Source organism: Helianthus annuus, chromosome 2 (genome assembly GCF_002127325.2).
Source record: "Helianthus annuus cultivar XRQ/B chromosome 2, HanXRQr2.0-SUNRISE, whole genome shotgun sequence".
Taxonomy (NCBI): Eukaryota; Viridiplantae; Streptophyta; class Magnoliopsida; order Asterales; family Asteraceae; genus Helianthus; species Helianthus annuus.
The window spans coordinates 168085963-168111012 of NC_035434.2; the positions used below are offsets into that span (position 1 = coordinate 168085963).

Consider the following 25050-nt stretch of genomic DNA (forward strand, 5'->3'; position numbering starts at 1 on the left):
TAAGCAAGTTATTTCTATCCAAGTTTTTGGTACGAGACAAAAACCTATGAGAAATTAAAAAAAAAAAAAAAACAATTCTATAAAAAACTTTGCACCTCGCTTACGCATGGGCGTTCTCTTGAGCGTCAGCTCCGGAGAGACCCTATTGCCTCGATGCAGGTCATGCTTTTTGAAACCATAGTTTAAGCAAATGACATTTAAAAACTATTTTGCTACCAAAAAGGTATGCCACAAACAGGGTCTCTAGATAAAAAAATAAAAAATAAAAAGAAGAATCTATACCAAAGCCCTGTGTACAATAACATTAGCAATCGATATAAAAACAAAACTAAATAAAACAGGGCTGAGATTAGGGTTAACAGAGAGCAGGTGTACTGATCTAGAGGGCAAAAATGGGGTTAACATGGAAGAAAAAGACTTATTATCGGTCTATCTATAATCTATCATCTTCAGAGTCGGAGTTAATAGATAGGTACAATCGCGGTCTCACTGAACGCTTTTGACGGGGACATGAAAACGGGTCATCAGATCTTGTCTTCCCAGGTTTCATTCCAAGTAGCAAAGAAGCTGCAACAAATCCATTCATCAAATAATTAGTTTCAACTGAAACTACTATTTATTGGTCAAACAGAACGTAGCTGCAACACCACATTATCATACTTGTGTGATTATTTACCAGTCATTTTACATAATAAAAATGAAAAATTACAAGTTTTGTCCTTTATCTTTATAACACTTTCAGACGGTGTACTTTTTAACGAATGTTGACAGGCGGTGTCCTTTACTATGTATTTTGTTGCAAATTTAGTCCTTTACACTCAACCCAGTTAAAAAACCCTGTTAATTGTTGGGTGTAAAGGGCTAAACTTGCAACAAAATACCTAGGCAAAGGACTAAACTTGTAACAAAATACCTAGTAAAGGACACCGTCTGTCAACAATTAACAGAGTTTTTTAACTGGGTTGGGTGTAAAGGACTAAACTTGCAACAAAATACCTAGTAAAGGACACCGGCTGTCAACATTCGTGAAAAAGGACAAAACTTGTAATTTTTCCTAATAAAAATGTTGATATAGTTTCCGTTTTGTTATAGTAGTTGATTCCGATTATACCTAGGGGTGTGAATTTCTGACACCACACGAAATTCGCGGGTTTGGATTTAGTCTAAACAGGTTCGGATCAGTTTCAGGTTGAACCCACGTACCAGTTTAGCTAAACGGGTCGGGTTGGCGAGTTGACACGTTTAACCCATTTATATTATTATTATATTTTTACAATATGTTTAATGTTATAAATTAAATTGGGTGTGTATTTTATATTGTAATTATAACTTAAAAAGACAAACTGACATAAGATTTTATAATTTAAATGTAATTGTATTATATACATTTGTGTTTTTTGTAGTGAATTTTAATTTTAATATATTAATTTGTAGATAGAGTTATAAAATAAAAAAATTTCGGGTCGTGTTTGGGTTCATATGTATGACACGATTTTCGGGTTCGTCTAAAATTTTCGGATTCGGGTCGGGTTAAACCCACCAACCCGCAAACACGACCCATTTAGCACCCCTAATTTAAAACCCTATGCCAAACACTAAATCAGGTCGAAGCATTTGATGAACAATTTCATTGAGTCACATATTTACCAGTATCCGTCATTTCACCATCTTGGGATGGTGGCTGCTGACTCGAGTTCAATCCATTCACGGCAGCAGGTTCACGATTTCTCCCACCATCACCATCACCGCCACCTAGCCGGAGGGATATCCAGTCGTCGTCGGTCAAACCCTTCGAAACAGTTGGCTGATCTTTCGAATTCACCTGCTCCGGGGTCTCTATCGGTCGCGTAGGAAGAAATAGCTGAAGTGACGGGTCTTCATGCCCAAAAGCTAACGGGTTATCAAATAACTCATTGTTAACTTCAAGATTAGATTGATAAAGCGAAGAGCTGGGACCCAGTCCAATTTCATCTGTGAATGTGAAGCCATTGTTATTATCATCTGAACCGAAGAGCTGGAAACCGGGCCCCATTTGACTTGTTGAAGGTAAAGACCAAAACGGTACACCGAAATCATCATCATTGTCGTTAAATAAACCTAAACCAGAACTCCCACCATGATACATTGCAGGATCTTCAGCTTGAGGGGTAACGTTAATTGCACCGTTTTCGTTGTACGCAGTAGGTGCTGACGACATTGGGTTTTCAGTCTCGTCATCTGAATCACTAAGAATGATGACGTCAGCATCCCCATCACCGCCAGTAGCTGGCGGGTTCAAGTTAGTAAACCCATATCCCAGATCCATGTTCGGTGAAAGTGAGCCAAAATCAGCACCGTTGGTGGTAGAATGACCAAAATGCCCTCCATCTTGATTGATACTAGCATCTTCACCGTCTCTACCACTGAAAGTCGCACTGCTACTCATAGGAAAACCGTTATTCCCATTATGCCCATTATTCACAATATTGTTGCCAGAAGAAAGTGAACGAACATTTTCGGGTTTGCTGACTTCCCAAATTCCATTGTTGTTCTTTTTGATCCCAAGTTTTAAACCTGTATTTTGAACTTCGGAACCGCCTTCGTGTTTAACGGGTCTTAACGTTTCTGGTTTAGGTTTAGACTCGACTTCCATTGGAACGAAGAGAGTACCGTCTGGTAAATGCCACTGCCCGAGCTGACCTAAGCTTTTTTGGTCGTTTTCGGCTTTTACACGCCAAGATCCGTCTGGTTTCACCTCAATTTCTGTTACATCCTCTCCACAATTCTGCATCTATATAAAAAAAAGTTTGGAAGAATAAGAAAAGAACCAACAAAAGTAAAAATAAAAAATGAAAATTATACTGAAGCAATAATACCTTAGTTGTGATACGAGTAAAATATGGATCAATTATAACATCTTCCAATGAGTAGTTCTTGAGACAAATAGGGCATTGCCACTGAAAACAACCCAAGAGAAAAGAAAAAAAAGTTAATTAATATATGTTAAAAAAATTGAATAAATTGCATTTTACATCCTTTAAATTTGAGCCAAAATGCAGGCGTTGTCCTTTAACTAAAGAAATTACACTGGATGTCCTTTATGTTACTGTTTCTCATCAGGCGGTGTCCTTTTGCCCTAACCTAATTAACTTTTTTGTTAACTACACATGCACTCACATGAGGGCAATATGGTCATTTTCACTTACTTTGTTGTTAATATATATTATTTTCATTTAATTTTGTTTTAGTTTTTAAGTGAAAATGGCCATTATGCCCTCATGTGAGTGGCACATGGTATAAGTTAACTGAAAAAATTAACTGGGTTACGGCAAAAGGACACCACCTGATGGGAAACAGTAACATAAAGGACATCCAGTGTAATTTCGTTAGTTAAAGGACAACGCCTGCAATTTGGCTCAAACTAAAAAGACGAAAAATGCAATTTACTCAAAAAAAGTCAATAAAAGATTTGTCTTTTATATAAAGCTTGCCTTTCGAGAGCGTTGGTTCATCTGCACAAATACTTCAAGATCAAAGCATCCCATGTGAACACAAGGTTTGAATCTTCCAGCAATTTTCATTCTTGAACCACTCATCTATATGCATACAAAACAAAACAAAACTCAAGTGTCAAGACACAAAAAAAAAAAAAAAAAAAAAAAAAAACAGAAATATGAATGCTTTTTTTTTATTAAATACCTGTCATGACGCAACACTTTTATAATGACACACTTTCTAAAACAAATATTTTAAAAATTGGCTCGTTTTATAACAACAAATTTTGAAATTGTTTTGACTTGTATGTATGACAAATCCGTTTTCATTAAATGGCCAACTTTTTAAATTTTAAGTAGTATTATTACGAAAAAAGTTACTAGTCGTGTATTATTATTTTATATATACAATGACTATTTTTATAGTACTACACTACTACATGTACTAAATTTTATAAAACAATTTTAAAAAATGCGAATACTATTTTCATGTGCTCACTACCCAAATTTAGTCAAATAGTCAACTTCTACAACAAACTTGTAAGTGTAAAACGTAGCAAGTTAAGAAAAGGAATTACTCACAGGACACCGTAAATTAACCGGTATATTATCGGCGACAACCTCCAAATCACTGTCACTGTCTGCATTTTCTGTAGCGGCACCACCACCAACGCACCGACGAACACGTGCCAACGCGTCTTCAAATCTCTCACCATCAGACTCTTTGGGAATGAGGTTGAGAATCTTTTAATGTTAACGTGCAACAAAAACAGTATTAGAATAACTAGAAAATCCTGTAAATACTTTGTTTACAGATGGACACAGGCAGTCAAATTAGGTTGGACACTTAAATTAATATTACATCTATAAAAAGCTTGAAGAACGCCAAACAAAGGACCAATACATCAGATTTAATTTAGTAATATTACTGCGGGTAGAAGTGGCAATTTATACCCATTTACTTATTCACAAGTCGATTTGAGTTTTGTTTAATCTCAAAAAGGTAAAAGTCAGTTACTTTTTCTTCAGAAATTTAAATTTACAGATGAGTTAGCCAGCAGGCAGTATCACCAAGCTTTAAAACACATGACTACAGGTGCAAACAAGCTGAGCGGCTCGCGAGCTGCTTGAGATCGGCTCGAGAAAAAGCTCGAAACGAGCCGAGCCTTATCGAGCCTGAGCCGAGCTTGACCCTAAAATAAAGCTCGTTTATTTATCAAGCCCGAGCTCAAGAGCCTGGCATGTGAAGCTCGTCAGGCTCGTCAAGCCTTAACGTAATATTAGTTTCTATTAATATTTAATAACATTTACCCCTTATTTATACTTGTCTAGTAAACGAGCCGAGCTGAGCTTATTTAAACTTGTTTACGAGCCGAACCCGAACTTAAAAATAAGCTTGTTTAGTAAACGAGCCCAAGCTCGAGCTTCACTTATCGAGCTCGCGAGCCTAAACGAGCCGACCCCGATTTGAGCTCGAGAAACTACCAACTAGCCGAGCTCGAGCTCTCATAAGTTTATTGAGCTCGAGCCTGGTCGAGCACATGACTAAAAAATAGAACTTTTTCTTCACCTGCTGAACTGTGCGCCGCCTCACAATTCTTACACCCAAACAGAACACGCGAGCATCACATCCTGTCAATGAAATTTTGTTACTTCCTTCACGGGTGCATGATGTGATCTGACATGACAAAAAGAAAAAAAAAGACAACTAAATAATAATCCTTAACAACATAGTGTGTGTGTGTGTGTCAATAGAACATAATTAATAGAAAACTGTTTGATGCAGAGGTTGAAACTTACAACAGGGCCATCATCACGGCCATTCGCACCCAGAAGTTGAGAGCCAGGTCTATTGATTGCTCGCACAGGCATACCTGTCAAGCCCAAGAATCAAAAATTAAAAAACAAAATTTTAATTATACAATAATTTAACAAATTAATACGTTAATAGAATCAGATACAGCATACCATTGACTTGTAAGTCTGCATACTGTGGCCATTGCATTCTAAAAGAAACCTTGTCATTCAAGAGCATACACCAGACCTATTATTTATAAATGGTCATTTATCAACCTATCATCAACATGTTATGATCACCTAAACTAATTTAGGAAACCATTGAAAAAACAATAACCTGAAGTTCGAACTCTGATTTTGCCAACAAATCCCTGTCTGCTTTTGTAAGATGAAAAGTCTTTTCAACATTCTGCATTGGGCTTGTGCTGAAAAATATTATGAATGCATGCCAACAAGAGCAAGCTAATATAAGTGACAATTTCGACCCAAAGGCTTATGAATGGGTCGATACGGGTTATGTTATATCTCTTATCAGATTGAAGTTGAATAGGTAAAATCAAAGTATTAGCTAGAAAAGAAATGGGTTAAATGAGTCAATCACGTTAGAGGTAGGGCTGTCAGTTTTTACCCGAAACCCGACCCGAATTTGAAGCCACCCAAACCCGAATTAGAGAATATCCGAAAAATCCAAACCCGAATAACTAAACCCGACCAAACCGAACCTTAAATGGGTCAGTTATTGGGTCACTTTTTCCCAATAAAAAAACCGAACAACTCGACCCGAAAAACCCGAAACTCAGAACCCGAATAAAAACCCAAACATTAATTGTCTTTTTTTATAGATGGGATTTGATTTGGAGTGTTTTGTATTTGAAACATTAAGTTTTGGGACTTTTGAACACTATCATGCCAATTATTGTTAAATAACGTTTGAATTGTGATGATATTTTTTAACATGATATATTTGATAATATTTTGTGAAAAAGAAAAAATCTTTTTTTTTTCATTTTACATCTAAACCCGAAAACCGAACAACCTGACCCGAACTAACCCGAACCCGAATAACCCATACCCGAACAACACGAACTTTAAATTGTTCGCTTATCGGGTCACTTTTTCCTAGCCAAAAACCTGAACAACCCGAACCGAAACCCGAAAAAAAAACCGAAGAACACCCCTAGTTAGAAGTCATTCAAATAAATGAGACCACTAACATATGTCTTGAATATCTATAAAAGCATGGAAAGGTATATTTGCTTATTTCATAAATTGCGCATTAATAAAAAGGTTAGTTTCTTCTACTATAAACAAAATTCCACCTACAGCTTCTATGTATTAGAAATTGTAAAAAAATAAAAGTTCAACATCATAGAACTTATAGACTCACCCATCTGTAGGGACGCTTGCAATAGTCAGCTTCAAAGGATATAAAGGATTCCCCATGGTTACCCAAAACCTGCATGCTCAAAAAGCATTTCAAAAGGATATGTGTTAATTTCTCATTTCTTGTTATCAGCTTAAAAAATCATCACATTAGAAGGCTATAAAACAATATGTATTTTATAATGTCGCTTACGGATCTGCACGAGCAAGTCTACATAGTTCACAATAAAAAGTTGTGGGACGTGTTGGTTGAATGCCCTCCACTGGCTTCTCGGGTATAATAACACAAGCAAGATGCTGCCGCACGTTACACTTTCTATCTTCACACTGAATACACGAACATAAAGAGATTAGGTTAAAAAACCCCAAACTTAATCATTATAATACCATTTTGAAAAAACAAATAATTAGGCATGTAAACGAACCGAACGGACACGAACGCGGGCATGTTCGTGTCTTCAATTAACTTTAACCGAACACAAACATGAACATATAATCCAACACATTTTTTTTGTTCAAGTTAGTTCATTAAGAAAATGAGCATGTTCATGTTCGTTCGTTTAAAACGTAAACAAACAGTTCACGAACGAAAACGAACAAAAACAAACTTATACGAACATAACTTAAAAAACATAACGAACACAAATGAACATAATTGACCACATAAACTAGTTTCAATTATATAAATTAGTAATTAATCACGATAAGTTCCAACTCGAACGCTCACTTTATGTTACTAGGAAGCCCAATTACTAATTAGTTATTTTTATATAGGTAGTTAGAAATCCCATTTGACGTTTATATCTATATAACTGTAACTCTTTATGTATTTATTAAAATTTAAACGAACGTAAATAAAAGGGCGTACATGAATATTAAAATTTAAACGAACGTACATGAACGAACATAAACGAATTTCCCGCCGAACTGTTCACAAACATTTCATGAACATTCAGTTCATTTACAGGCCTACAAATAATGGAGAATGGAAGAAATGTTAAAGTTCAAACCTTAATCATTGAATCTGTTTGTAAAGAACTTCCACAGAGACAGCGGACTTTATCTATATGATAACCATCTTGAATTTCCTCCTTAAATGTTATATTGATAGTAACATTTGAAACATTTTTACTTTTTGATGCCAAGTCAGATGCCCCTGGAAGCTGCAACTTTCTGATAAAATAAACAGGAAATTGAAGGTCTATCGGAACATTGCAAAATAATTTAAACTAGAATAGAATTGAGTCCCCCGCATTGCGGAAGGGGGGGGGGGGGGATACCGTTAAGCCAACAACGACAAAAATGGGACAACATTTAATACACCAAGTGACTTAGCGTCGAGGGAGTCAAAGTGATATTGTATAAAGTTTTTGGAAAGCGGGGGTAAAAGTGACAACTTTTAAACATGAGGGAAAGGAAGTAAAAGCTTACATTAAAAGACAAAACAAAAAAGTTGAGGGGCCAAAGTTGATCACCAAAGAAAGTATGATGATCAAACCCAAAAGTCACCGAAGGTGGCTGTCCTTAACAATAGTCCACAATTGTGCCCAAATCTAGGAAAAGCGTAAAACAAAAACACGAATTTCTAAAACCAAGTGACTTACTTGACATTAAACATAGATGAAATTAATGTGCAAAATTATAAAAAATTAAAGTTTGGTTGCAAAAATATAAAATCCTAAAGTTTACAATACTTAAAAAATAACAAACTATTAATAAATAACTTCATAAAAAAGACAAATACACTAAAGAACAAAATAGTTACTATTCATTGGGGTGTTAAGAATTAACATATACGAGTCATACGAAAAAGGATACATGATTCTAAAAATAACACCTGTGAACGTCTTCAACTAGTTTTGCGACTTCTTCCTTCCTAACAAGGGTTTTTGTGACCCACATTCCAGAAACCGCTAAACATGACATAAAAATGCAATGGTCATTTTGTTTAGAATACAAAATAGATGACAGAAATATATATATGTAGGGGAGGGTTATCTTGAGAACGCTAAATATTGCGAGAACCATGAAAACAAATGGAAAAACCGTGAGAACTTGGTCAAAACAATTCAGATTCAATTTTTTTACACTTATCATTATTATTCGAATACAATGTTAGAAATTAAATTTACATGTATTCTTAAAAAAAGAAAATTTAGACATGTGTAAGTTTGCCATTTACACCTGTGTAAGTGTAAATTTGTTATGTTTACACATGTGTAAAAATTTTATTAAGAGTGATTTTGAGAAAAGAGATAAATTATTTAAAGAGTAAATTCTTTTTTTAATGTTGTTTTTTAATAATAATGAGGTTTGTATTTAAAAATTTTGATTTAGATTGTTTTTTTTCATTCTCTCACGGTTCTTGCAATATTTAGTGTTCACAAGATAATCCTCCCCTATATATATATAGATAGAGAGAGAGAGAGAGAGAGTTTAAAATACAAAAGTCCTTGACGTGCGAAGCTTACACAAGTAGAGAAATAATGTGCGTAATTATGCATATAACATGCGTGATTAAGGTTTACTCTTGCGTGATTTTGTTTGTTTTTTTGGTGACTACATGCGTGATTATGGTTTTTGTTCATGCGTGATTATGTGTATTTTGTTCATGCGTGATCTTGGTTTAGAAAAAGCGGGAAGCGCACAAAAGCGACGAGGTCTAAAACCGAGGCGCAAAGCGCAAAAGCGGTGAGCTTTTCGAACGCAAGCCGCAAAGTGATTATATAAATTATTTTATATATCCCATAGGTTTTTAGCATCCCTTACCTTTGATTTAGCTAAAATTAAGCTTTATATATGTTTTAAAATGAAAAAAACAGAAATGTACAGCATAAAAAGCCTGTTGTACAACACTCATCTGCACAGAAACACCCCATGTACAAAAGGCGCGCGCCTCACCTGCACCTCAGGTCAAATTTTAGCCTAAAAAGCGCGCCTCACCTGCACCTTTTGTACACCCTGCGCCTTATGTCACACAAGGTGTTTTGGTTTGCGCCTTAGGTCGCCTCGTGCTTAGGCGCGCCTAAGGCGCGCTTTTTAAAACCAAGTGCGTGATTAGGGTTTGAATTTTATAACATGTGTGATTTACTCATGTAGGCTTCGCACGTTAAGGATTATTGTACATTAACCTTCCCCTATATTATATATAGACTAAAATAACTTCCATATTGACTATGGAAATAGTTAGTATACTTCCCATATTCGGGAATAACAGTGAAAAGAATGTAATTCCAGGAACTCAAATACAAGACAGATGTTCAAATATTGGATATAATGAGAGGAAGTACCATTTACCTCGGTCATCTGAGATAACTGCTAATATCCGGTCAGCAAGATCCTACAAACAATGATACCAATTGATAAATTAAAGAACCGCATCCCTTCATAATAAGCCAACGGAACACTAAACTAGTTAAACAATGAACCTGCTTCTTTCCTTGTTTGGAAAGGCCAAGTTGAGTAAGAATGTCTTTAAGCTCTTTTAACCGGAAATGTGACAATTTTTCCTAAATAATAACAAAATTATATAAACATATAGTGATCAATTTAAAGCATGTGAATAAAAAGGTAACAACAATAAGGCTTCTCATCTGTAAGAACTAAGAATAGCATTTAATTTTACTATCTTTTACCAAAAAACAAGTGTATGTGTCCGGGATATGCGTACATGATACATGTATAATGGATATCGCTATATCAGGATTCAGATCAACTAAGAAGTTACAATTCTATACCAAACCAATAAATAACAAGTTGTTTTATGATTCATATGTTATATAGGCAACATGTATATAAACTAAAAAACCAGGCTTTATGATACTTTTTTACTTGGTGCCCATTTTCATCCAATCGATTAGAATCGCCTAGGCGCAGCGCCTATAAAAAACTGCCTCACGCGGGCCCGGGTTTTTCGGAGCTGCATTCGTGTCCGCAGGTGCGGGCACGCATGAGTTCAACCAAATTCCAGCTCAGAAACTCGTGTAGGACTTGTGGTAAAACGTGTCATAAAGCTACAATAGAGTAGTAAAGGCTTTACCTTATAAACAACCACTCACTTTGTTCCCACACCAATGTGGGACAAAGTATTTACCACCTTTTGAGACTTTTATTCACACACCCAAAACTTACAACATATAAGTCCTAAACTTTTGCTACTAACTATTAGCTCCATGATCTTAAATGGCATATATAATAGTTTTTTTAATTTTATATGTGGAATCTTATTTATTTTCAAAGCATAACATGTTTTTTATATTTTTTTCTCTATGTGCGCTTTTCTTAAAAAAGCCCACGCCTTTTTTGCGCCTTGCGCCTAGGCTCCGGGCGAGGCCGATGCGCCTCGCCTGCGCCTTGCGTCTTTGACAACATAGTAAAAAACTATGTGTCAACAACTTCACCACTCATATCCTCATAACTCCTTAATACTGGCTAATTTAAAAAGTTTCACATCAAGCATTTTTTTAACTACATGCATAAGGTAAGTGAAGGGGTATGGTCCCAAAAAGTCGCGCAAACCTCATAACAGGTTGCACGTGAGACCATACTCCTTAACATAACAACTTGATAATACAGCCTCGCGCAACTCACGTCACATTATAACTTACCCCGCGCGAGGAAGGGCACATAATAAACTCAGATAGCAACACTTAGCATAAAAACAATGGTATAAGTGAGCACACTAGCCCCGCGCGGGTTAGTTGCCATCAAACAAAATCCTCTCCATAGGAAGACGCGCTGTTACCTACAGAGGTACACAGGGTACAAGTGGCAGCAAAAAGAGCCAATGAGCGTCCAGCAGGCTCTGTTCAATCGTGCGCCACGATCTTCTGACGATAAGTACACAAGGACGCCTACATGGCACCAATCAAGAGACGGGGACAACTGTCCCACGATCTCCACTTGTCTGCTGATGACAGAAGGACAACAAGGCCGACAACAATGACACGTGGCTCCAATCAAGGTGCGCCAGCGCCGACGAGCATCTAGAAGCCACTAAGCAGTCGAGGCCAGCGAGGCAAAGAGCATATTCGTTGTTGTCCGTTTCTGGCCCAAGGCCCATCAGCCCACAACCTCTTACACCTCTCCGGCTATAAATAGAGACCTTCATTCCTCAGGTTATTCATTCTATATTCTCGGCTCTTACTCTTAACTACTTAATTACTCTCAAAGCAGTCGCTTATTCTCACGCCGGAGCCCGGTTAAGAGGGAAACCCCCACATTCCCCTCTTAACGAGTAACGGTGTTCTGTTTTGCAGGTTGATTAACCAGTCGGAGCTCAAATACCTAAAAGAAGATTAACCTCTATGATAGGAACATAAACCCTTCTAATTAGTACCATAATTAGATCACTGTTTCTTCATTGGCGCCCACCGTTTTTTTCTATAACCACCCTCATCTTCTTTATTTGAGCCTTTGACATCTTTTCATCCTTCGACTATGACTGGTCAAGGAATCTTTCCAGAGTTCGGCTTCGGAGCCAACTCTAACACGGTCTTGGGTGAAGGAGTCCAAAACCTCCAAGCCCAAGTCGAAGAAATAGGTGAAGTTGAGATCACCAACACGGGGGGTCAACGCGGGAGCGTTACCCGTATCACACAAATGGTTACCCCAGGTAACAACGGCGAAGGACCGTCCAACCCAGCGCCACCTCAAAATGTATCTGCATTACTTGGCTTACCAGAAGGCGAAACTCCAGCCTCATGGTATGCCAAGAACATCGCCACTATCAATGCAGCATACCAATCGCTCATCGCGCAGCAAGCAGTTTTGACGGCAGAACCGTCCTTGGTCACCCCTCCGAGTCAGGGGGTGCGCCAAATGCCACCACCAGCCAATCTACAAGGCAGAACTAACAGGCCTCCCCCTACAAGACGTTTAAGCGTACAAGACACGCGCGATACAAGAGGGGAAACGGATAGTTACTATGAATATCCGTCGAACCTTCAACGAGGCCCTGTTCACAGCCGGCTCACGCCGCGCAACATGAACAATGAATGGGAAGAAACCGACCCATATGATCCTACATGGGAAGGTGATGAAGAATCATCGGTCTTTAATCGTTTACCAAAGAACCATGAGTACTATAAGCCAAGACAACACATTGGCTATACAGAAGAAGCTGAACGAGATTTCCGCCTGGCATACAGACCAGCGGAAGCTGCGGAACATTCCAAGTTTATTCCGAAAATCGCACTCGCACCGCTCTCACGAGAGAAGCTACCCCCAACCGTTGGGAAATTCAATGGGTTGACTGACCCAGACGATCACGTCAGAACATTCACGAGTGTAGGCTGCATGGGAGGGTGGAACATGCCCATGTGGTGCCACCTGTTCATTCAAACTCTTACCGGAGCGGCTCGCGCCTGGTTTGACAGCCTTACGCCCGGAAAGATTAAGTCATGGACAGATTTCAAGACGCAATTCTTAAGCTACTTTAGCCAACAACGTCGCTACCAACGCGACACAGCCGAAGTAGAAGATATTTGGAGAAGAGATGGTGAAGGTCTGGAGGACTTCATCACACGTTTTAACAAAGAGTGCTTGGAAATAGGCGGCGTCAGTGAGCAACTCATGCGCTGTCACTTCAAAAAGGCTATACGCTGCGATAGTCTCATTAGAACCATCACAGGCAAAGATGGAATGCCGAAAGAGTGGGATAAACTGATGGAAGCCGCAAAAATCATCGCGCAAACTGAGGAGTTCCTTGCTGGTGGAAAGGGCTACTACCCAGAAGATCGATTTTCAAGAGGAAGTACGCGCGACAACAACAACAAGCGCAACAAGTACAAGAGTCATGACTGGAAGTCTGAGAGACCCAGAGGCCGCGACGACAGGCCACGTTACAGAGAAGATGCGCGAGAAACGATTGACCGAATCGGTTACAAGAAAGCAGTCAGAGACGACAATCGTGACAAACACTGGACTCCGCTCACAAAAACTCCAAAGGAGGTATTGATGACGAAGAATGTCGATTTCAAGGCGCCAAGGCCAATGACAAACAAGAAAGGGCAAGACCCTAACTTGTACTGCGATTTTCACAAAGATTCAGGGCACCTAACCGACGACTGTTACAGCTTGCGCCAAGAAATCGAGAGAGCGCTCAAAAACGGCAAACTAAGCCATTTAGTAAAGAATGTGCGCAAGGAAACCCGTCAACTCCAGCGCCATGATGAAGGTAACCACAAAAAGGTCCGTCGACTAGAGACTCACATGGTCAACGGACCCAGGTACAGCGCGAAAGATAAAGGCAAACGCCCTTATGAACCTTCGTGGCAAGAGCAGCAAGTTGTATTTCCAGTAGTGCGCGGCGGACCTCGCGCCACACGTCCCGTGGTCATCACCGGCATACTCGGGCATTATGAAACTGACTACATATTCATAGACCCGGGAAGTACTGCCGACATCATTTATGAGCAATGTTTCAATCAGCTGGATGAAGAGGATAAAGCGCGACTCGAACCTGTCGATTATCCTTTGTCTGGATTTTGCAACGAAATGGTTTTTCCTCTCGGACAGATCAGTTTCCCTGTCACGCTCTCTGACGGGAAACACTCAAGAACAACAAATGTGAACTTTATGGTAATGCCAGTGAAATCAAGGCATGATGTGCTTCTTGGGAGGGAAACACAAGGCGAGCTAAACATGGTGACGTCAACGCCTCATTCTGCAATAGGTTTCCCAACCAAAACAGGAGTAGCAATCATATACGCCAAGAAGGAAGTAATGTCAACTGACGAGCTGCGCCCAACAAAGGCGGCAAAGGTCTCCACGACTGAGCCGGAGAAATGGGTTCTAAACCGAAAATACCCCGAGCAGACCGTGACAATTGGCCACGCCATTTCGTCAGACATCAGAACACGTCTAAAGCAACTGCTGTTTCGAAACATGGATATATTTGCCTGGACGCCGGCAGACATGACCGGTGTCCCGCGCAACATCACCGAGCATTGTTTAAACACGTACCCATCTGTCGAGCCAAAGGTCCAAAGAAGGCGCAGCCTAGGGTCAGACAAGACAAAAGCAATGAACGAGCAGGTATGTGAGCTGCTCAAAGCCGGGATCTTGCGAGAGGTAAGATATCAGAGTTGGGTGGCGAACCCTGTGATGGTAGAAAAATCAAATGGCGGATGGCGCATGTGCGTAGACTACACTGATCTCAACAAGGCGTGCCCAAAGGATTGCTATTCCTTGCCTGAGATCGATAAAAAAATCGATTCTCTCGCGCCATACCGATGGAAGTGCTTTCTGGATTGCTATAAAGGATACCATCAAGTGCAGATGAAGCTAGAAGATGAAGACAAGACAGCATTCAGAACAGACCTTGGAATCTTCTGCTACACAAAGATGCCTTTTGGTCTGAAGAACGCAGGCGCGACATATGAACGCTTGATGGACAAAACCTTCGCAGGCGACATCGGAAAGCATATTGAGGTTTATATCGATGATCTAGTGGTGAAAAGTCCCGAGGAGGACCAAATGTTAAAAGACATCGAAAAAACGTTCAACTCATTGCGCAGCGTCAATATGAAGCTAAATCCAGCCAAGTGTTCCTTTGGCATGGAAGAAGGGAAGTTTCTGGGCTTCATTGTCACAAACGGCGGTTTCAAGGTGAATCCAGAGAAGGTACAAGCTATAGAACGAATGCCATCACCGAGAAACATCAAGGAAATGCAACGACTAGCCGGCCGGCTGGCCGCGCTAAATCGTTTTCTCTCCAATCACGCCGCAAAGTCGTATCCCTTCATTAGCACGTTGCGCAATTGTGTAAAGAAGCAAGAGTTCAAATGGACCCCGGAAGCCGAAACAGCTTTTCAACAAATGAAAGCGTGTCTGATCGAACTCCCTACCCTGACGGCACCATTTGAAAAAGAGCCCCTTGTGCTGTACTTGTCCTCCTCAGATAAGGCAGTAGGGTCAGTATTGTTGGTAGACAGGAACGGAGTGCAAACCCCGATCTATTACGTCAGCAGGGTACTCACAGACCCAGAAACAAGATATTCCACAATGGAAAAGCTGGTTCTTGCGCTACTACACGCCTCCCGAAGATTGCGCCGATACTTCACAGGCCATGTGATAACTGTGCTTACAAATTTCCACATTGGCACTATACTACAGAAGCCGGAGACATCAGGCAGATTGGCGAAATGGGCCATTGAACTGGGCGGCCATAACATCTTGTATAGGCCGCGCCCAGCCATTAAGGGGCAGGTCCTCGCCGACTTCATCACAGAAGTGCCGGCCGATAAAGTCAAGGAGTGCGAGCTGGTAGAGACTCCCGAAGAAAATACAACAGAGACTTGGATGCTTTACACTGACGGGGCATCAAATGAAGATGGCGCGGGAGCAGGTTTACGTCTAGTGAGCCCAGAAAAGCACGAGTTTACTTACGCCATTAAGCTTGACTTCAAAAACACCAACAATGAAGCTGAGTACGAGGCTTTTCTGGCAGGCTTACGCCTCGCCATCAAGATGGGAGCAAAAAACTTGCGCGCACATGTTGATTCACTCCTGATAGCCAGTCAAGTAAATGGCATATACGACGCGAAGGGTGAAGTCATGGCTTTATATCTGAAACAAGCGAAAGAATTGCTCCAACAATTCAAAACCCACGAAGTCATACATATCAATCGCTCAGAAAACAAGCCCGCTGATGCCCTGAGCAAACTCGCCTCGACTTCCTTTCAACATCTCGCCAAGGATGGAAGGATAGAGGTACTCAAGAATCCGTCAGTATTGCTGCGACAGGTGAATGTGATCGAAACAGGGCAAACATCGTGGATGACCCCCATCATCCAATACTTACAAGAAGGGGTGCTTCCCGAAAACAAAGCGGAAGCAAGAAAGATCCAGAACAAAGCCCTACAGTACGAAATGAACAGCGGTATCTTATACCGAAAATCCTTCCTGGGACCACTACTGCGCTGTGTGGACCCCCAGGACGCGAATTATTTGATAAGGGAAATCCACGAAGGGATTTGCGGCATCCACTCCGGACCAAGGATGGTTGTCGCGAAGATCATGAGCGCCGGTTACTACTGGCCTGGTATGCATGTTGACGCAATGAAGGAGATCCGCAAGTGTGACTCTTGCCAGAGGCACTCTCCAAAAACGCTGCGTCCTAAAAACGATCTTATCCCCGTATCCACCGCATGGCCCTTTCAGCAATGGGGAATTGACATGGTGGGACCCTTCCCGAATGCCCCCGGCGCCGTAAAGTTCATCATAGTAGCTATCGACTACTTCACGAAGTGGGTAGAAGCCAAAGCCCTTGCATCCACCACAGCTATGATTGTGCGCAAGTTCATATGGGAGCACATCATATGCAGATTTGGCCTCCCGCTCAAGATCGTGACAGACAATGGCACCAACTTTGCTTCGGACGATCTTAAGAACTGGATGAAGGAGATGAACATTGAACACACTTTCACCTCTGTTGCACACCCACAAGGCAACGGACAAGTGGAAAGTGTGAATAAATGCATCGTCGAAGGGATAAAGGCCAGATTAGGAACAAGGCGGCGCGGATGGGTTGATGAGCTCCCAAGCATTTTATGGGCTCATCGGACCATGCCAAAGACGAGTACCGGCGAGACCCCTTTCAGCCTGGTCTATGGCTCAGAGGCGGTAATCCCGGCGGAGATTGGCCTGCCCTCGCCACGCATGACAACGGTTAACACGGTTGACAATGAAGCAGAAAGGCGCCTAGACTTGGACCTGTTAGAAGAAAGACGCGAAATCGCAAGAATCCGAGAGGCCAAGTACAAAACTCAGCTGGAAAGGTACTACAACACAAGGGTCCGCATTTGTACCTTCAACCCAGGGGAGTACGTCTTTCGCGACAACGAAGCATCGAATGCGGAACGCCCAGGGAAATTGGCACCTAAGTGGGAAGGCCCATATCTGATCCATGAGGTCCTGGGCAAAGGGGCCTACAAATTACGCACCTTAGATGGCCACATCTTACCAAGAACTTGGAATGCGCAACAATTGCGCAAATGCTATATGTAATCTTTTCGGCCTTACGCCATCTTTCAATTAACTACGCCGGCTACGAGCCACTGGCAAATATGTATGAAGGCCTAAGAGCCAACTTCTGACTTGAATGAAAACATACGACGTGTTTTTTCTATTACATTTTTTCGTTACAAATGCATGTTAAACTTTTGATTAGCGCGAAAACACTATAGCATTTCAAGACGGTTCAAACAATCTCCAAGGTCCTCCGCAAACAAAGCGCGAGACCGGACGATCACCTAAATACTTACAAAACGCTTCCATTTATTCGAACTAATTTAGCATAAAGTTTTATAACAATGCAATAATTGCAACGGAAAAAACAAAATGTTTCATTAACAACTTGCGCAACCGCGCAGCATCATACATAAGAATATCAAAGATATTACAAAGGCACAAATGCCTATCGACTACCTACTCAACAAACTCTCCTACTCTTCGCGACGATCATCACCATCATCTCCGTCATCTTCACCATCATCATCGTTGCCATCATCATCACCATCACCGCCATCATCACCAACTGGCTCTTCGTCGGACAACTCGACGGTAACCGGTGGATCGAGGATTGCCTTAAGACGCTGGCACCAGTCGTCTTTCTTTAACGATTCGACAACCAACTCCATGATAGGCAAGGAGAGGTTGTCATAGGAATTTTCAGCACTTGCCAGCGCCGCATCGGCATGTTCTGTTACTGAGCAATGGCTTGTGTCAAATTCTTGCCCGAGCATTTGCTCAACATGATCAGCACACTCCAGGTAGCCTCCCCGGTGACCCACCGCACGCGCCGCATCTGTCAGAGCCGCTACGGCGCGATCTAGCTCGTTCGCATTTAGGATGGAGTTGGCAACCTTCAACAAAAGATAAGCATTAAAGAAAAAACTCTTCAAATCAACTTAAGAAAAAAAGCATAAGGCACTTACCAACACTACTCCACGAGTGCGCATCCACTCCGCTTCTGAGACAAGTGTATCGACGATACCTTGAGCCTCAGAGTAGTTGGTTTGTGCCACATTCAGCGCGGCAGTGCTCACAGCACGCGCCTCCTCAGCATCAGCAGCCTTGACCTTCTCAGCCTCAAGGTCAATCTCCAAAGACTCACATCTGTCGATTTGCTCATTCAAGCGACGTTTGAGTTCCGCTATCTCAACGTCCTTGGCATGGAGATCCTTGTCCTTGTTGGACAATTGCACCTTGGCTGCAGTCAGCTCAACCTAAAAATTGGCAAACGCCTTGAGAATTTACTTAAAAAAATCTCATAAACAAAAAAGGAAGAGCGAGAATCAGTAGAACTAACCTCCATCTGCTGCTTGGCAGCTTTTTCACCCTGCGCTTCCTCCACCTTTGAGGTCAAGTCCGCAACTTTAGCCTCAAGATCAACGATCTTCTGTCGTAGAGCATAAGCACGATCGTTGTCTTGGGCGCATATACGCTTGAACTCGGCCTTCTCCTTGGCCAGTTGCTCCTCAACATTGTGGAGTTTTTTCTGCAGCCCCTCGCGGCCCCACTCCTCCGCCTTCTTGTCAGCCTCAAACTTGGCTCTTTCTTCGTCGAGCGCAGCTTTCGACTTCTCAAACTCCGCAATTCGCTTCAGAGTACGCTCGCGGTAACCTTCCCAATCGGCACGTTCTCTGACCATCGTCCGCCATTCGCGAACGATCTGATGGTTGGCAGCGCGGGCATTGGCCTCCCCAAGAATATAAGTACGATATAACATCTCATGGGTTTTTGCCCTTTGCCGATTGACCTCACCAGGGGGGAAGGAATTCAAAAACCATTCACGCGAAGCGCCAAACTCAACAAATGTATCCTTCTGTTTTAAGCTCCAGGGGGCTTGATGGAGGGCATCGCCGCGCTCTTCTTCAGTATATGTCTTGTAGTAGATATCTCCAACGGTATCTTTCGCCCCTACCACGTTAGGGTTATAACCACCGGCTCCACCGGAGCTCGCGCCGCTAGAAGAGTAGCGGCCGGACCCTTTCGAAGTGATAACAGGGCCGGTGCTGGTTGGCCTGGTGACTTCAGGACCTTGAGACTTCAAAGGCTGATCCATAGCCTTTTTCGCCGCTACCTCCTTCTCCAAGGCCTGCTTCCTAGCCACCTCAGCCAGCCTCTCCTGTTCCGCCCTGCGCTTCCTTTCCTTTTCTTCCTTCTTTTTTCTTTCCTCCTCCTTCCTCTTCTCTTCTTCCTCCTTCTTCTTTTCCTCAGCAATCTTTTTCTCTTCTTCTTTCTTACGCGCCTCCTCCACCTTTCGTTGCGCCTCAGCCGCCTTCGCGGCGTCCTGGGCTGCAGTGTCAGTAGGCTTGACGGTTATCTTGGGCCTCTTTACCCCAGCTTCACTGAATGTAACCGCCTTTTCAGGGGTCTTCTTCTTGATCTCTGCAAAATAAGGCAAGTGTATGTAAGCAAAGAGGTTTTTTAGAAAAGAGAAGAAAAGAGCATACCAGGAGAAAATTGGTACAACGAGCGCAGCCTGCTTGTCTTCCCTATCACAGGTATCACCACAGATGTAGGCGCGGAAGCGACAGCAGTCGTAGCCTCGCTCCTACCCCTCTTCCGCCTAATAAGTTGGGCAGCAGCATCTTCCTCTTCCACTTCTTCATCCTCTGGGAAAGACGGAGTCGCGCCAGCTTCAGGGTTGCGAGAACCCGCGCTTCCAGAACTCTTTGACCCACCAGCACCAGCTTTTCCCTTAGCTGCATATGATAAACCTTCATATGAGTCACTGATGATCACATAATCATCCAAGTCACGTTGACGAAGGCGAAGAGTACCTTTGCCAGCAGCAGTTGTTGCGCGACTAGGGCCAGTGCCCTTGCTGGTCACCTCCGGCTCCGCCTTCCTCTTCTTCTTCACAGGCTTCTTCTTTTTCTCCTCTGGGTCAATCCCCAGGTCGCGCAACACACCTGCAAAGATTTTAGACCAAGAGCTTAGCTCGCCGCTGGAAGAACCTACAGACTCATCGCTGGAAAGATAGAAAGTCTCTTTCCCAGCGAGAGTCACAGAGCGCAATGGACGAGGTTTAGGGTACTGCGCACCTTCAGTAGCGGTTGGCGGTGAAGCGAAAGCATCAGCAGCAGGAAACATGAAGTTTCCTCTAATCTGGTCATACCAGCTTTCCTCGTCATCGCGCAATGGGCGAACGCCCATGGAGCCTCCAAAAGTAGAAAAAGCAGCTTGGTAGAGTTGCGCCTCTATAAACGGAGATACGTAAGTAATAATTACAGAAATCCTACTTAAAAAGAAGACAGAGAAACGACTAACCTTGATCGCCAAGCTTCAACACGGGAACATCCCTGCTGCTAGGTGACCACTGGTCACTCATCTTTGCTGCAACTAGAACACTTTCCCCAAACACCCGGTTCGGGGTTGGGGTCAGCTGCTGATACCATAAAGCCGTTTTTGGGATCGTCAGGTCTTCCTTGGGTATGGCCTCAGTCCATTCCCTAAAGGTCATAGCAATCGGCACAACTTCTTCCCTGATGAAGAAGAACTTGGGTTTCCAATCATGGAAACTCTTGGGTGGATTCAACAAGATCTTTTTCGCCGCACCCCGGCTCGCAAACGAAAAAACCCCATCGTCCTTTGCAGTTGGTAAAAGGATCGAAACTTGTCTACAGATGGCTCGATGCCATGAGACTGACATAAGAACTCGAAGTGTCTCACCCTCACCATCCCAGGTGGACTCATCTGAGATATGTGGAACCTGTAGTAAGATAGGATACTACCCAGAAAATTGGTCGCCGGCAGCCGGAAATTACCCTAAAGAAAGAAATCTTCATAAAGGGTAATATAGCCGGGTGGGGCATCAGCCGCGGTTTGGCCCTGAGCCGGATACCGGGCGTCCCACTCCGGTGGGAATCTGAAGCTCCGAACAATCTGTTCGAATAAACCTAAGTCCCATCTAAGGACTGGAACCGGTCCTTCCTCACTAGCAGGAACCTCTTGGTGCTCCTCACTCATATTTTAGCAGGATCTGGAAAAAAGAACGAAGAAAAGTTTGAAGATTTGAAGAAATCTTGAAGAAGATGAAGAACACTTTGAAGATTCAAAGACCTTTTGAGAGGAAATTGGAGAAGAAACGAAGAGAAAGTGAATCTCTCACCTTTCTATTCGGATATATATACCCATCGCATTTAATGCGATGGGTAACCGTGCCGCACTCGCCGTAAGGGCAACCAACGAGAAGTTGCCACGTAGAGCGGAAAAGCAGGGACGACGGTTACCACGCGCGCATGGCACCCACTCTCCTGACATGAAGTGCAACCGCCGCAGGCGGCATGATGACATCCGTGCCAGGGGTCAACTCAAGCGTCGCTCTCAGCGACTTATCTCACCAACCTGTCAGAAGTTCAAATTTCGAAGTTTCCCGCCATAAAACACACAAGAAACTTCATATAGAAGTTACATGAGCCGCGCCAGATATATATAACCTACTATAATCTTGCGCACCTAAAGGGCACAATAACAAATCACCCAACACCTGCCTTGGGCCTGCGCATGAAGAACATCAGTATCATACATGCGCCATACAAGTCAGGACCAAAAGGACTATTTCCCCTTCTCTTATTTTTATTAAGTCCAGAACTCCAACCACTTGCGTTGCGCATGGTGCAGCACTGGACTGGGGGGACTTGAAGGGGTATGGTCCCAAAAAGTCGCGCAAACCTCATAACAGGTTGCACGTGAGACCATACTCCTTAACATAACAACTTGATAATACAGCCTCGCGCAACTCACGTCACATTATAACTTACCCCGCGCGAGGAAGGGCACATAATAAACTCAGATAGCAACACTTAGCATAAAAACAATGGTATAAGTGAGCACACTAGCCCCGCGCGGGTTAGTTGCCATCAAACAAAATCCTCTCCATAGGAAGACGCGCTGTTACCTACAGAGGTACACAGGGTACAAGTGGCAGCAAAAAGAGCCAATGAGCGTCCAGCAGGCTCTGTTCAATCGTGCGCCACGATCTTCTGACGATAAGTACACAAGGACGCCTACATGGCACCAATCAAGAGACGGGGACAACTGTCCCACGATCTCCACTTGTCTGCTGATGACAGAAGGACAACAAGGCCGACAACAATGACACGTGGCTCCAATCAAGGTGCGCCAGCGCCGACGAGCATCTAGAAGCCACTAAGCAGTCGAGGCCAGCGAGGCAAAGAGCATATTCGTTGTTGTCCGTTTCTGGCCCAAGGCCCATCAGCCCACAACCTCTTACACCTCTCCGGCTATAAATAGAGACCTTCATTCCTCAGGTTATTCATTCTATATTCTCGGCTCTTACTCTTAACTACTTAATTACTCTCAAAGCAGTCGCTTATTCTCACGCCGGAGCCCGGTTAAGAGGGAAACCCCCACATTCCCCTCTTAACGAGTAACGGTGTTCTGTTTTGCAGGTTGATTAACCAGTCGGAGCTCAAATACCTAAAAGAAGATTAACCTCTATGATAGGAACATAAACCCTTCTAATTAGTACCATAATTAGATCACTGTTTCTTTAGTAAGATAAGTCAAAAACTACATTACCAATAACACATGTCACATACTGCACACCATAGTATTAGTACCATATCCCCGATATTACTATTTAGAATTCAATTTTCCAATGAATAGTTCCAACATGAGCCCGTTTCGTTCTAAAACGACTACGTGCCCATAACTTCACCACTCAAACTCCCGTAATTCCTTAATACTAACAAATTCACAAAGTTTCACATCAAGCATTAAAAACACCAAAAAGCAACAAACAACAAGCATCAACAATGAACAAACGCACAGAACTGAAACAATACCAAGCAACTCGCTACCAACTCACATTTTCAACTAAATGCATAAGGTACAATACGTCAAAAATTAGTAATCACAATCCAATTTTAGTTATCACAATCCAGTTTTCCAATAACTAGTTCCAACACAAGCTCGTTTTCGTTCTAAAACGCCTGCGCCTCCATAACTTCACCACTCAAGCTCTCATAAACTCCTTAATACTAACAAATTCACAAAGTTTCACATCAAGCATTGAGAACACCAAAAAGCAACAAACAACAACAAGCATCAACAATGAACAAACGCACAGAAATGAAACAATACCAAGCAACTCGGTTCCAAATCCATATTTATCTGAACTAAATGCATTCACATTTTCAACTAAATGCGTAAGGTATAATAAGTCAAAAATTAGTAATCAGAACCCAAATTTAGCTATCAGAATCCAATTTTCCAATAACTAGCTCCAACACGAGCTCGTTTTCGTTCTAAAACTCGTTCTAAAACGACTACGCATCCATAAATTCACCACTCAGACTCTCATAACTCCTTAATACTAACAAATTCACATAGCTTCACATCAAGCATTAACATTAACAAAACTAAACATCAACAAACAACAACAACAAGCGTCAGCTAATTTACAGAACCGAAACAATACCTACCTTACAACTCGCAACCAAATCCATAACTATCCGAACAATTATACCGCCAGCAATGAGCAATCACCGCCAATAACCGCTCATACGCTTCCAATAAATCACCGATCAATCTAAAACACAAAACATTCAAACACGAACAACAATCAGCTAAATTTGCAAACAAATCACCGATCAACCAATTCAAAAACAACAAAATCAACAAACATTCGTTGTTTCCTCACCTGCAAGGCAGCAGTCGAGCAATTAGGTCACCGGAACGATGAATAATGATGATTTGGGGAAATCGGAGTGAATTAGGGTTTCGGTTTTCGGTATTGATGTATATGATGAAATGATTTCGGTGTGAATTGATTGAAAAATGTTGAAATGATGCTGGAAATTGATGATAATAGCAATATAATATAATAAAAATAATAATAATAATAATAAAATAATCGAACTGTAATAACAAAGGTGGACGGACGTGTAAGGTGTTTTGCAATCCGGTTAAATTCATGCAAACAAATCCGGGTTCGGATTCTCTGGTACGGTGTGTAGTTTAATATTCCTGGGTCCTCCTTTTGAGTTATTTGTACTTTGATGGTACATGTACATTTCGTATCTTTATTTGTATTGAGGTAGGATTCCTCATTCCTACACGTGTATGTTTATCTTATTGGTGTCGGTGTAACGTTTTAGAAGGCTTTAAGCGAACTAGAAAGTCGAGCTTTATTTAATTGGTATAAAGAAACCATCGGCAGTGATTATTGATTATCCTTAATTTTGCCCTAGTTTCTCCCTAATCACCATTCACGTTGGTTGCAGTTCGGGAGGTCACAAGTAATGAGGATGGAAACGGGGCTACAGAGGACGCGTTTAAGGGAAAGGTGATCGGGTTGTTAATTCTTCAAGTGTTGGACTGTACATTTTACTTGTTTCGGTCGTTATGTCTTTACTTATTT

General features: G+C 42.0%; 2 protein-coding genes across 5 annotated transcripts; both read right to left on the reverse strand.

The window, feature by feature from the left end:
* Positions 1-226: 226 nt before the first annotated feature.
* LOC110927082 (E3 SUMO-protein ligase SIZ1) lies at positions 227-24539 on the reverse strand. 3 transcript variants are annotated; one of them, XM_022170677.2, is made up of 17 exons: positions 24331-24539; positions 24113-24219; positions 10082-10162; positions 9951-9993; positions 8491-8566; positions 7664-7826; positions 6847-6980; positions 6658-6726; positions 5608-5695; positions 5442-5517; positions 5274-5347; positions 5044-5151; positions 4056-4217; positions 3471-3575; positions 2856-2936; positions 1648-2770; positions 227-567 (listed from the first exon to the last, which is right to left on the reverse strand). In XM_022170677.2, the coding sequence occupies exons 2-17, from the start codon at positions 24134-24136 to the stop codon at positions 434-436; spliced, it is 2541 nt and encodes an 846-aa protein (XP_022026369.1). In that variant the 5' UTR covers positions 24137-24219; positions 24331-24539; the 3' UTR covers positions 227-433. The 3 variants fall into 3 exon arrangements, with proteins under 3 accessions (XP_022026369.1, XP_022026372.1, XP_022026374.1); XM_022170680.2 differs by lacking the exons at positions 24113-24219; positions 24331-24539 and having other exon boundaries at positions 9944-9993; XM_022170682.2 differs by lacking the exons at positions 8491-8566; positions 9951-9993; positions 10082-10162; positions 24113-24219; positions 24331-24539 and adding an exon at positions 8085-8441.
* LOC110927081 lies at positions 15374-24106 on the reverse strand. Of its 2 annotated transcripts, XM_022170676.2 has the most exons (6): positions 20934-24106; positions 20444-20863; positions 20114-20365; positions 18967-20048; positions 18593-18883; positions 15374-18520 (listed from the first exon to the last, which is right to left on the reverse strand). In XM_022170676.2, the coding sequence occupies exons 1-6, from the start codon at positions 21313-21315 to the stop codon at positions 18101-18103; spliced, it is 2847 nt and encodes a 948-aa protein (XP_022026368.1). In that variant the 5' UTR covers positions 21316-24106; the 3' UTR covers positions 15374-18100. The 2 variants fall into 2 exon arrangements, with proteins under 2 accessions (XP_022026368.1, XP_022026367.1); XM_022170675.2 differs by having other exon boundaries at positions 20114-20863.
* Positions 24540-25050: the final 511 nt, after the last annotated feature.